Genomic DNA, 13919 nt, shown 5'->3' on the forward strand with positions numbered 1-13919 from the left:
TTGGCTTTTTGACATCTGATGCTGGCCAATAAAAATATGGGTGTACCCAAAAAGAAGTAATGTGGTACACGCCCAGGAGGATGAAGAAAAAAGTTCACCTTTATTACCAGGCCGGGGGGCATAACTTTAGAATGGAGGGGCACAGAAGAAAAAGAAAAACTGTTCCAGAATCTATGGAGAAGGAACAATTGGAGGGGGAACTCGGTTTAAGTTGCAAAATAAGCTCTGCAAGGAGTAAGATTCTGAGATCTTTCAAGATTTGCAGCTTTTCCTGGGTTTGTAAACAAAATCTGCCGTCGCCGCTCCTTGTTCCATTATTGCCCGTGCCGCTCACAGACACATTATCCCCGCGCCTTAGATGAGATCATTAGCACGAGAGTAAATATGTGTTCTTTCGTTAGCTAATTGCCGTAATTGAAGCACGGTAAACCTACCATTTATTTTGGTAACTGGGGACTTGGCATCAAACTGTGAAATCTTTGTTATAAAATCTTCTGGCAATCGCTCCTTTAAAATAAGGATAGAAAAAACAGAATTTGTAACAAGGATAATTCAGATTGTTACTGAGGGTGTGTTCACTTTTGCAACCCATTATATTGCTCAAGTACATCTATAATATAAAATAAGCTGTCTTTGCAAATAGACTGCATCAATTTTGTTTATCCAGGTCCTATACAGACTTATGTGTCTCCATAGCAACAGACCACAAACAAACTCTGCGTAGTCAGATGATATTTATATCCATCTGCCCTCTACTTGTTTGTGACTTATTGAAAAGTGTGTCAGCTAAAAGTACGAGACAGATGGAACAGAGAATGTTTGTGATCCATCGCCGTGGTGATACATTGGTGTGCATAGGAGCTGTAAACAAAAAACGGCAAGAGATTATACATTTAAAATTTAGATTTTAAAAAATAATTAAAGGGCACCTATTATTTTATCAAACTGCCGACATGTCAGATGTTTTCATTGATGGGGGCAGGGTACTTAGACCCCCACCTTGTACTTACTCAAAGACACAGAAGCTATTAGAGACAGCACTAGTCAGCTTTATAGAGACAGCACTATGAGAGCAATGCCGGTATCGTGAAGAGCGGACCGAAGTAATGTGTGTTACCCAGGGAATGGGGTACTCGCTCCCGGGCGGTAAAAAATGGGAATGTCACTCTGGTGGTGGTTGCCCGGTCCCATGCTCTGGGCCCCTTTTGTCAATGGGGGGGTATTTACAGGGGATATAAGAGTTTTTGTCATGTGACGCCACCTGCGGTTTGTGGTTAAGGATAGAGAACCGCCGCTGCTGTATGTGGGTACTCCCAGGGCTGGTGGTAGTGGCAGCTGTGATGGTAGGCCCTGCGCAGGTAGGGCTGTGCCTGGGAGATGTAGTGGGGCAATAATGGAGACCACCCCAGGTTGTTTTTAACAGTAGAGATGAGCAGTGTTCGAATCGAACTGTTCGCCAATTTCAAGTTCGACCTGTTTTTGGCGATGTTCGAGTCGTTCGACGAACGGAAACACTAAAGCGAGCTTTACACGCTGCGACATCGCTAGCATCGGCTAGCAATGTCGAGCGCGATAGCACCCGTCCCCGGCGTACGTGCGATATTGTGTGATCACTGCCATAGCGAACATTAGCACTACGGCAGCGTCACACGCAAAAACTTTGTCCGCGACATCGCTGTGACCGCCGAACAATCCCTCCTTCAAGGGGGAGGTGCGTTCGGGGTCATAGCGACATCACTGCGGCGTCACTAAGCAGTCGGCCAATAGAAGCGGAGGAGCAGAGAGGAGCGGGACGTAACATGCCGCCCACCTCCTTCCTTCCGCATTGCCGGTGGAAGCAGGTAAGGAGATGTTACTCGCTCCTGCGGTGTCACACATAGCGATGTGTGCTGCCGCAGAAAGGAGGAACAACATCGCTAATAAGCAGGCAACGATTTTTGGTTTTAGGACGACCTCTCCAAAACCAACGATTTTTGCCTGTTTTGCAATCGTTTAAGGTCGCTCGTACGTGTCACACGCTGCGATGTCGCTAACGGCGCCGGATGTGTGTCACAAACACTGTGACCCCGACAATAATACGTTAGCGATATCGTAGCGTGTAAAGCCCGCTTAAGCTTCAAGTTCGACAGTTCGAAGTTATGTCCGATAACGGTTCGATCACCAAAAGCGTAACTGGCTTTTCACAGTAATACTGTCATTCAATGTTAATACAGTGGAACCTTGGTTAACGAGAACAATCCGTTCTGGGACTATGCTTGTAAACCAAGTTACTCGTATAGTAAAGCAAGATTTCCCATAGGAAATCATTGCAATGCTGACAATTCCTTCCACAACTTGTTAAATGTCCCATCCTGGTCCCCTATTGTGCCATTCCACACACGCACAAACACACACAAACACATACAAACATACACAAACATACACGCACACATACTATCCTCACCTTACCTTCCGTTCCATCGCCGGCCTCCTGGGACTTGCAGTTTGCCGGTACAAGATGTGTATCGGGTAACCATAGCGACCGATGCCGGTACTTCCGCTGCCAGAGTGCTGACGTCAAAGGCAGGAACCACTTGCCTCTGATTGGCCAGCGCGCTACCTTTGAGTAGCGTCTGACAGAGGGAGGAAGTTCTGGCATCGGTTGCTATGGTTACCTGATACACATCCTGTAGCGGCTAACTACATGTATCGGGTAACCATAGCGACGAGGGAGGAACTTCCTCCCTCTGTCAGACGCTACTCAAAGGCAGCATGCTGGCCAATCAGAGGCAAGTGGCACCTGCCTTTGACGTCAGCGCTCTGGTAGCGGAAGTTCCAGCATCGGTCGTGATGTTTACCCAATACACATCTTGTACCGGAGAACTGCAAGTCCCAGGAGGCCAGCGATGGAACGGAAGGTAAGGTGAGCATAATATGTGTGTGTGCGTTCGTGTTTGTGCATGTTTCTATGGGTTTGTGTTTGCCTGCCATTGTTTTCAATGGTGTTCAAAACTGTTCGACGAACCAAACCAAACTCGAACCCTAGGGTGGTGGCTCATCTCTATTTACAGGCTCTATTCCCTGTAGACCCAGGGTTTGCTGGTTCAGGTCCCTGGAGTATCAGTGCCAATGTAGTGACCCAGGTTGCTCTGTCCCCGGCACTCTCTGTAGATTGAGTTCCCGTAGCGTGGAGCGTTTGGGGACCCAGACTGTCCCTTTTGGGGTACAGTCTCCTTCTCCGTACGTCGGGCAGTGCAGACCCTGCGGGGAGGTCAGTGTCCGATCCCTGATCCTAGTTTACTGCTTATGCCCCCAGATTATTTGGTTCGGTGAAGTCCATGAAGGTTTCCACACCGGGCAGGTATTTGCCAAACAGTCTAAAACTTGCGCTTCACCTAAGGCCCTGTGCCCCGTGCGTGCTCCGGTCCCAGCGTTATCTCAGTACCCGTCCTGGCCACCTCTCTCCTGTGCCCCCGGGGTCACCGTTACACGGACCCAGCTCCGGCACGTCCACACACCTCTCCTGTGTACTACTCCACACTCGACTACTCTCTGACTGACTGCTGACCTCTCCCACCAGGCTGGCTAAACCCAGGGACTCATTCCTTTGGCAACCATCCCCTTACATGGTTAACCCTCTATGCCCAGTGTGGAGAGGAGAATTAGGATTTAGATTGTGTTTGGATGGAATCGGCACTAATACTGCAGGTCCCAGGGGGCAGGTCCTGCATCCCCAAGAGGATGTAGTTCCCTGTAGTGCCCTGAGGGTTTCAGGGGTGCTACTGTCGCGGGCGGGGAGGAGGGTGTCAGCACACCGCGCTCACCCCTTCTGCTCGGGTCCGGCAGCTGCTCCTGGTGGCTCGAGCTGTAGGCCGGATCCCGGGGTTTCTCGAGCGACACTCCTCGCCCGTGAGTGAAAGGGGGGTGTTTGTTGGGTGTGGGGATTGTTATAGTTCGTGACGCCACCCACGGTTGTGGTGATTGCACCACCGCTGCTCAGTGTGGGGGTCCCGGGGATGGTGATGCGGAGCAGCCAGGTGTTGTGTTGCCCCTCCGTGGGTAGGGGTTGGTGATCCCGGGGCCCAGTGAAGAGATGTAAAGTGTAGGGCCTGGAGGGCGCAGGGACGCGGGGGCAGCGCTGTGCCTTGCGGCACTGTGGTACTCACTCAGCCTGAGACTTGGACACAGTTTGTACGGTAAACCAAACGGCTGGTAGGACGGTCCCACAGACGGCTGCACCTGCACTCCCGGTAGGTGACGGTGATGTCTCTCTTCCTTGCACCTGTGTTGACTGATGGTAGCGGTGGATTCCCTCCGGTTACCCGCTCCCCGACTGCAATCTGGGCCGGAGGAGCTCTACACTTTGCCCGCAGGCGCTGGCCCTGGGGAAACTGGTGCCCTGGCGGTGGCGGTGTCTCCCCTGTAATGGTCGGGCTGTTGCCGTCAATCGGGACTTGGTTGCTGGGGGATCTACGTCCCCTTCACTGACGGATTCGGCAAATTTGGCGACTCCTAGCCTTGCCGGGGTCCGAGAGGCCCCTGCCCTGGTGCTGACTGTCCTTCGGAACACTGCTCCAGACCACCGGGCACACAGCCAACGGGGTCCTTCCAGGAACTTCCAAACGGTCCCCCTCCGAACAGTCACCGCCGTCGCTGACCTTGCTGTTCTAGCCCTACACACAGCTGGGCTCTCAGGCTTTCCACACTCTCTGCTCTGTCACCACTTCTTGCTTTCCTCCTTTACTCCTTTTCTTTCCTCCACTTTCACTTCTTGGTTGTTTACTCTAGCCCCTGCCTGGGCTATTCTGCTGTTCACTCCTTCATGTCCCTGACTGGACTCCTGCTCCTCCCTGAGCTTTCTGCCTGACACTTCCTGCCTCCAGAGCTGTGAGCTCCTTGGTGGGCGGAGCCAACCACCTGGCCCACCCCCTGGTGTGCATCAACAGACTCCTGGAGGAAGGCAACAAGGATTTTTGGTTAGCAGATGTGCCTACCTGGAGTGTGGGGTGTGGTGATGTTGTGACCTGTGTCCCCTGGCTTGCCCAGGGCGACACATTCCCCCTTAGCAAAATGCAGACCGTCCGCGGACTGCCGTCCTACACCGGTTTTATTTTTCTGTAGAAAGGGGATAACAGGGTTAAACAAACATGCATAACATTTTTAATAAACTCTTCCCAAGACGGGAGGCACATTTACTTTTAACGTTTCAACGGTGTACGGTCACGGTTTCCGCTCTCTCCCACCCAAGTAACCTGGCCCTGATGCTGCCCCTAAAACCCAGGCAGCACCCCTTGACCCACAGTCCAGCACACGGTACCCGAGCGGGATCTGTCCTTCCCTTCAGAGGGTAGCCACCGGTTCCTTTGGTGGCTGGGCCCTGGCCTGCTCTGCTCAGGGCCCTCCCTCCAACCTGCCTCTCCGGAGGCGGCATTGCGGAAACGGTAACGGTACCCAACATATTTACAAGCCACTAACGTTTGTGGTTGCCCTGCAGAGTTCACGGGCTTGTCCATGGCTAGTTCCCATGCATTTAAACTTTTAACGGTCCCCACGGGGACAACGGTGCCGGCTCCAGCCGGTAGCAAATCACACAAAATCAGGTGAACACTCGGTAATCATTTTCACTATTGGCAAAACTTTCAAACTTTCAAAACTTTCAAACAAGCAGACAAATAACTCTGTGGTGGTCCCAACGGGGACGGTGCTGCGGGCCTCCATTGCCCTACTCCGGTCTTTCAAGCGCTGGGGCTGCTGGCAAGGGGTAGAGGTCTGCGCTCGCTCGGGCCTCCGGGCCCCTCCTGAGGTTAACGTCCAGCGCAAACCAGCCTCGCTCCCCAAAGTGCCGGGTATACCGCACAATATCTCCCGGCATCAGGTTACGGCCGGGATGTTCTTCGGGCAGGTGAGCATGCACGTCCCGCCGGGCTACAAACACCTCAGCCTCCAGGCCCGGCTCGTAAATGAACCCGTAGCCCCGGCGGACATCAAACCGCCTCACCTGTTTCTCGTACAGCGGTCCCCGGTCACGGAAGGTCGCTTGCCGGAGATTTTCTTTCTCCCGGATCGCTCTGGCCACCAGCTCGGCCTTCTTCCTCTCCCTCTCGGCGATCTCCAGGCCCAGCGGTACCGGCTCCCTATCCCAGTACGGCGCTGCTGCCAGCGCCGGCGCACGGGTCGGGCCCCGCGGGACATCCAAAACGTTACCCACTGTCAGGAAGGTGGGCGGCGTATCCCGCGGTGTCATGGCCTTGGGCGCTGCCCTGCAGCAACAACCCGGCGTTGCCTCAGCCGAGGTGTGGGGGATGGGCCTAGGGGCTTTCCGCTGCTGGGCCTTCGGCCCGGAGCGGGTCATCGGCTCCGGCTCGGGGAGTTTCTCAGGGGATGCCTCCGGTTCGGTCTTCGGAGTCTTCCACGGCAACACCGCTGACTTGCTGCGGGCTCCGGCTACAGGTTGGCCCGCTTGGGCGGGGACGCTGGGTACTGCTACCGGTTGCGGTGGTAGCAGGCCTAGTGGCGGGGTCACGGCCGCCGGGACGGGTGGCGAGGGAGGCAGCGGAGGGAGAGGGCTTGGACCGGGCCCCACAGCCGCGATGACCGGCCCCTCAAGGGCATCGGGACGTGGGTCACTCACCCTCCCTTTCTCCGCTTCCTCCTCGCGTCTCCGCACGGTGGCTACAACGTCCGCCATGTCGGCCTCCCACTCCTCCATGAGGAGCTGCATCTTCACCTGCAGCCGTTGGTAGAGCTGCGCGGTCCGGATCTCCACCCACGCCGCGGTTCCAGGCGCGGGGGGCACGGTGTCGCGGGACGGCATCCACATGACGGCTGGTTCGTTTGCTTCCAGGAACGGGATGTTTGCAGAGTCCTGGCGTCCCTGCTTTTATAGCCGCAGCTACATGCGGCCGGCCGCCATCGCGTCCCCCTTAGCTCTTTCCGGCCCCTCCTCTCTCGGGGCGGGGTTTTGACCTTCGCGCCTCTACTGCTCGAGAAGACGCTCGAGCGGGAACTTTTCGCGCCAAAGATGGCGGCTTCTGAAATTTTTCTGCCGGATACCTCCGGCGGTAACAAGGCGCACCTCTACCAGACGGCAGAGCGGTAAGATCCTGTTCGTGACGCCAAGTTGTCGCGGGCGGGGAGGAGGGTGTCAGCACACCGCGCTCACCCCTTCTGCTCGGGTCCGGCAGCTGCTCAGTGGTGGCTCGAGCGATGGGCCGGATCCCGGGGTTTCTCGAGCGGCACTCCTCGCCCGTGAGTGAAAGGGGGGTGTTTGTTGAGTGTGGGGATTGTTATAGTTCGTGACGCCACCCACGGTTGCGGTGATTGCACCACCGCTGCTCAGTGTGGGGGTCCCGGGGATGGTGATGCGGAGCAGCCAGGTGTTGTGTTGCCCCTCCGTGGGTAGGGGTTGGTGATCCCGGGGCCCAGTGAAGAGATGTAAAGTGTAGGGCCTGGAGGGCGCAGGGACGCGGGGGCAGCGCTGTGCCTTGCGGCACTGTGGTACTCACTCAGCCTGAGACTTGGACACAGTTTGTACGGTAAACCAAACGGCTGGTAGGACGGTCCCACAGACGGCTGCACCTGCACTCCCGGTAGGTGACGGTGATGTCTCTCTTCCTTGCACCTGTGTTGACTGATGGTAGCGGTGGATTCCCTCCGGTTACCCGCTCCCCGACTGCAATCTGGGCCGGAGGAGCTCTACACTTTGCCCGCAGGCGCTGGCCCTGGGGAAACTGGTGCCCTGGCGGTGGCGGTGTCTCCCCTGTAATGGTCGGGCTGTTGCCGTCAATCGGGACTTGGTTGCTGGGGGATCTACGTCCCCTTCACTGACGGATTCGGCAAATTTGGCGACTCCTAGCCTTGCCGGGGTCCGAGAGGCCCCTGCCCTGGTGCTGACTGTCCTTCGGAACACTGCTCCAGACCACCGGGCACACAGCCAACGGGGTCCTTCCAGGAACTTCCAAACGGTCCCCCTCCGAACAGTCACCGCCGTCGCTGACCTTGCTGTTCTAGCCCTACACACAGCTGGGCTCTCAGGCTTTGCACACTCTCTGCTCTGTCACCACTTCTTGCTTTCCTCCTTTACTCCTTTTCTTTCCTCCACTTTCACTTCTTGGTTGTTTACTCTAGCCCCTGCCTGGGCTACTCTGCTGTTCACTCCTTCATGTCCCTGACTGGACTCCTGCTCCTCCCTGAGCTTTCTGCCTGACACTTCCTGCCTCCAGAGCTGTGAGCTCCTTGGTGGGTGGAGCCAACCGCCTGGCCCACCCCCTGGTGTGCATCAACAGACTCCTGGAGGAAGGCAACAAGGATTTTTGGTTAGCAGATGTGCCTACCTGGAGTGTGGGGTGTGGTGATGTTGTGACCTGTGTCCCCTGGCTTGCCCAGGGCGACACACTACAAATGCTGGAAACGAAAACGGAAGAAAATAAAGATGAATTGCTTGTTTAAGAGATGAGACTGTTGCTGGACTCTTGTCCTTTCGAATGTGTGCCGTATGAGACTGAACGGAGCCCGCCCTGTGAGTGGTCTGGTGACAGGGAGGTGAGGGGTTAACTGAAAGGTGTGCTGTGACCTGTGGTTCCCCAGACATGACTACTACACTAGTGGTTGCCCTGTGCCAACCACCACAGTGAGACAGGTCTGTGCTATGGGCTCTCTCCGCCCCTGCTGTGTATGGCATTGGATAGCAGCGCTGGATTTTAGCCCTTAAGTGCAGCGTTCCCTGTCATTATCAGTCAGGCCTTAATGGGATTCTGAACTGTAATGGAGTTGTATATAAACTGTACTTGTAATGTAAGAAAACCTCTGGGGGACGATTAAAAATGGGAGCGTTAAATCTGCTACCGTCTCATTTCCCATAATATCAGACTCGTATTTGGTTTTAGGCTCATCCTTCAGTTTCTGGTCTTGTTCTAGGGAGTCTGTCAACTCTTTTCTGCCAATACACCAATACGGAAAGGTACATAAACAGACCGATGGGAGTTTTGAAAGAGGTCTAACCAGTTAGAAGAGATCACACGGTTACTCCAGATGCCCAGTGGGTCGTCTGAAACCTGGCAAGCGCCTAAAGGGTTAATCCCATCTTCGTATAGGAAACATTGTTGGATAGTATTTGCAAATACAAGTAATTTTGCAACTTTTACTGCTGATGAAAATTTGCAGACCTCTTTAGATAAAAACACTTTTATTTTGTTTACAGCTTGTTACCTAGGAGACCGACCACCTTTGTATTCTAGCTTGTAATCACTGCGCAAAAGCTGGGCAAGATTAGGAAGTAGCAGCCATCTCCAGAGATCCTAGTCAGCTTCTAAACAATGTTTACACTTCCAACAGAAAAGAGCTTGTAAACACTGTGGTGGTCGGTCTCCAAGGTAACAAGATGTAAATGTGACGCCCTGGCCTATCAGGTCGTCACAGGGCATTGTGCAATCTGCCCTTCAGCACAGTATCCACCCTCCTTGGTTATGGGTCCTGGTCCTTTGGTGTTGCAAACAGCTAAAGCCAATCAAAAACCCTAGAAACACTTCCCATTTTGACCTACCAGACACACCACTGGGGGGCCTGAAGGGAATAGGGCCGCCCACATGGGGGTTGGTGAGGAAAAAGTGAGGAAAGTGTCAGTTGAGCAGTTGACAGTGGAGGAGTGAGGAGTGAAGTTGAGAGGAGAAGGGCTCCTGTGTACTAGGTGGCAGACATTGGTCTGGGCCTGGTAGGAGCTGGAACCCCGGTCGCAGGGGATAGGGTCAAGGGACACGGACTGCCAAGAAGGGCTGCCGGTGGTCTTGAGCTATCACCGGGCAGGGGCCAGGGCACGACGGGGTACGTGGACCCTAGGCCGGGAAGTAGCTCCACGCAGCCCGGCAATTTACCCGACGGGGTTGAAGACTTCATCCCCAACCCGCTCCAAAATCGGGGTACTAGCGCACCGATGGGATAGGACTTTCCCAATACAAGTCCAAAGAAATCCTACGCGTGAACCCTGAGAGCAAGCTCACTCCGTTACCCACACGGGTGAGCGGGGCCCCACAAGTTTTAAGCTTCCGGGTCCAACAGAGAAAATATAGGTGCCAGGAAAGGGCTACGGACCAACTGCAACACCAAGGGCATGGATCCCAGCGTGCTCCCTCCCAGATGCAGCGGTGCTGAGAACGTTGGTTTACAAGCTGTCGGTGTGGTTATTTCAGGACTGTGTGAGTACACTGCAAACCCCTCTCCTACATCCCAACGGCACCCCTACATCATCTCCCTCACCATCACTGGGCTCCCGGAGCAAAAAAACCCTACCCACGGAGGGGTTACAAACACCTAGCTGCCATTCCACCGCCACCGGGCGTCCCCAACAGCATCGGTGGTACCTCAACTTACCACGTACCGTGGGTGGTGTCACGAACTTTCCTATTTCCCTTGTATATACCTCCCCCCTCTTTTTACTTCGAGTGTCCGCGCGGGACCCCCGGGTTCGGAGGCCCCTCGAGCCGAGCGGCTCGGCTGCTGCTGCGGGGGCACTACATAAACAAAATAAAAGATTTAATATCTCAAGATCTGTTGAAAATTTTAATAAGCAGTAAATTGCAAAAATGCTTGTATGTACAAGAACTATCCAGCAATGTCTATTTAAGAAGGTGGGAATAACCCTTTGAGCAATCCTTTGTACAAACCCTACCCGCACTGATGGAGAGCTCTGCTGTTTACTGGCTCTGGTGCTGAAATATGGTGCATGTGCGAGGAATCCTGAGACAGGAGCGACACATGCACAGTGTCAAGATCCCACGGCTAGAGATGAGAGTCACATTTCCCAGCCAAATTTGAGCGAAGTGCAAATTTTGACAAATTTGCTCATCCTTACGGTAAAATTAATCAAACTTAAGAGTGTTGCACCAAAATTGCAGGCTCAGGACCTTCAAGTATGTAGCTGGTCGTGTTATTGGGGTACTGTATGGTTATATTTTGTGGACACTTTCTTCAGAAGCAGAGCAGCATCCATCCTAAGGCTAAACTATAAGGGACAATAGGGTTCTTACTATAAAGGTAGACCTTGTAGTTACAACAAGGAAAAATAAGGTGCAGCTCAGGGGTCCTTTCCAGTGATGGACTGGAATGAGAAGTGGCCACAGATTAATGCCCCTAATCAGCCCTAATAGGATAAGGGAATATCAGGTGCTGACCGGGAGACAATGTGGGCTTCTTATATATATAGAATTATATAAAACATAAATGGATTCTCGTATGTAAAGCAACTACAATTCTTAGCAGTCTCTGGAGGTCATAAGCTGTCAGGACCCTCAGGAAGTTGACGTTTTCGGGAAGGAATTTTTCCTCCTAACGTGGCGCTGACTGGGTTGAACTCTACTTTCAACCTTAAACACTATGAAACTATGAAGTAGTAAACCATGGCGTAACATGGAACTTGTGGCCCTAATTTTAAATCTCTAACAGGGCCCCCAAGTATTATGGAACCTTAATAGTATTGGTCTTCTTATACTGGTCAAAAGGACCTTTTTGGCCCCCTGAAGACTCCAGGGCCTTTGTTTTGTTGAACGTCCGGCACCCATTATAGTTACGCCTCTGATAGGTGAGCCATAGGTTGCAGACCATTGACATCACTGAACCCTTATCTCCAGGCAGACAGTCTTACCTTTGGGGTCATACTTAGAAATGTGTGGTGAGGTGTTGCATTGGACAGGACCAACCTACTGCATATTTCCGTTCCATCCTGTAGGACCACACCGGTAGCCTGTCCTTTGCCATCCACCAGGATCTGCTCCACCATCTACATTAAAGAAGAAATATAATGCAGTACAGGCTTAAAGGATTATGATATTGATGGCCTAGCCTTAAAGGGGTTGTCCAGGCATAGTAATTTGATGAACTATCTAGAGCAGAGTTGGGCAAAGTGAGGCCCAACAGCCACATCCAGCCCTCTGGCTGTTCCATTATGGCCCATGGACCGAGACTGCTGAAGGCTGAAAACAGTGGATCGTGGGCCACACTATAACCTCCGCCAGTCTGCCACCGCTGGTCATGGGCCACACTATGCCCTCTGCCAGTCTGCCACCGCTGGTCGTGGGCCACACTATACCCTCCGCCAGTCTGCCACTGCTGGTTGTGGGCCACACTATACCCTCCGCCAGTCTGCCACCGCTGGTCGTGGGCCACACTATACCCTCCGCCAGTCTGCCACCGCTGGTCGTGGGCCACACTATGCCCTCTGCCAGTCTGCCACCGCTGGTCGTGGGCCACACTATACCCTCCGCCAGTCTGCCACCGCTGGTCGTGGGCCACACTATACCCTCCGCCAATCTGCCACCGCTGGTCGTGGGCCACACTATACCCTCCGCCAGTCTGCCACCGCTGGTCGTGGGCCACACTATACCCTCCGCCAATCTGCCACCGCTGGTCGTGGGCCACACTATACCCTCCGCCAGTCTGCCACCGCTGGTCGTGGGCCACACTATGCCCTCTGCCAGTCTGCCACCGCTGGTTGTGGGCCACACTATACCCTCCGCCAGTCTGCCACCGCTGGTTGTGGGCCACACTATACCCTCCAACAGTCTGCCACCGCTGGTCGTGGGCCACACTATACCCTCCGCCAGTCTGCCACCGCTGGTCGGGGGCCACACTATACCCTCCGCCAGTCTGCCACCGCTGGTCATGGGCCACACTATTACCTCCGCCAATCTGCCACCGCTGGTCGTGGGCCACACTATACCCTCCGCCAGTCTGCCACCGCTGGTCGTGGGCCACACTATACCCTCCGCCAATCTGCCACCGCTGGTCGTGGGCCACACTATACCCTCCGCCAGTCTGCCACCGCTGGTCGTGGGCCACACTATACCCTCCGCCAATCTGCCACCGCTGGTCGTGGGCCACATTATACCCTCCGCCAGTCTGCCACTGCTGCCTTATGCCATCGCTATCCACAGGATCCGATGGGAGAACTGTTTTTTGGGATTTTTTTAATGGGACAATACAGCATTTAGGAAGAAGTTGTCTAAATAATGGACAACCCCTTTAACAATTGATATACAGATGTACCTTTTCAGTATAAATTTCAGCTCCTGATTCCTCCGCAGATTTGGCAATTGCATTGGAAACCATGCCCATTCCTCCTTCTACGTAGCCCCACGATCCCTTCTTCCCTTCCAATTCCCCCATGACGTGATGGAGTAAAACATACCTGCAATAGGAAAAGAATAGAAACCGGCACAATCACTTTAAGACAGATGTAACAAGATGTTTAATAACTAACTAGTGCTTGTCGTTTGATACATTTGGTGTATTTTTTTATTGTTTACCCTAAGCTCACACCCTTCTGAAATGGCAATTTGTGCTAAAATTATGGGTGCATAGTATCACATGTCGGACCATACTCCACTTCCCACAAAGTCACAACCCCTATTTGATAACACATGCCCCTTATTGAGTGGATCAGGAAAAAGTGTTTAAAATTAGGGATGATCGAATACCTCAAATATTCGGCTTCGAGAATATTTTTTCGAATAGGTCGCCGCTATTCGACTATTCGTGAATATTCGATGCGCAATGTAAGTCTATGAGAAACTCGAATAACAACTATTCGGGCTTCCCATAGACTTACATTGCACATCAAATATTCGCATAGCGGCGACCTATTCGGAAAATATTCGCAAAGCCGAATATTTGAGGTATTCGATCATCCCTATTTAAAATGCATAGTAAATATGGTGCAAGGCATGTCATTTGGGGGCAAATTAAGCCAGGACTGTGGCATATTTATTTTGGCAAATCACCCCCCTTACACACACAACCATCACCTATAGGACATACAGTATATACAGAAAAGCGCACAAGAATGTATAAATCTAACCTTCAGGACTTTTTGTAGTAATTTGGGACAACATTGCTTTACTTCGGGGGCAAAACTCTCCTTGCTACATGATGGAATGGAAGTGACCACCACT

General features: G+C 53.1%; 1 protein-coding gene across 1 annotated transcript in view; it reads right to left on the bottom strand.

Moving 5' to 3' along the window:
• PYROXD2 (pyridine nucleotide-disulphide oxidoreductase domain 2) overlaps positions 1 to 13919 on the bottom strand; it is a 140493-nt gene that overhangs the window by 64577 nt on the left and 61997 nt on the right. The window contains exons 9-11 of the mRNA XM_075352240.1: positions 13015 to 13156; positions 11615 to 11749; positions 435 to 507 (exon numbers count right to left, since the gene is read on the bottom strand). Coding sequence (XP_075208355.1) covers positions 435 to 507; positions 11615 to 11749; positions 13015 to 13156 — 350 coding nt within the window. The remainder of the gene's footprint in view (positions 1 to 434; positions 508 to 11614; positions 11750 to 13014; positions 13157 to 13919) is intronic.

The sequence above is a fragment of the Anomaloglossus baeobatrachus genome, chromosome 5 (assembly GCF_048569485.1).
Source record: "Anomaloglossus baeobatrachus isolate aAnoBae1 chromosome 5, aAnoBae1.hap1, whole genome shotgun sequence".
Taxonomy (NCBI): Eukaryota; Metazoa; Chordata; class Amphibia; order Anura; family Aromobatidae; genus Anomaloglossus; species Anomaloglossus baeobatrachus.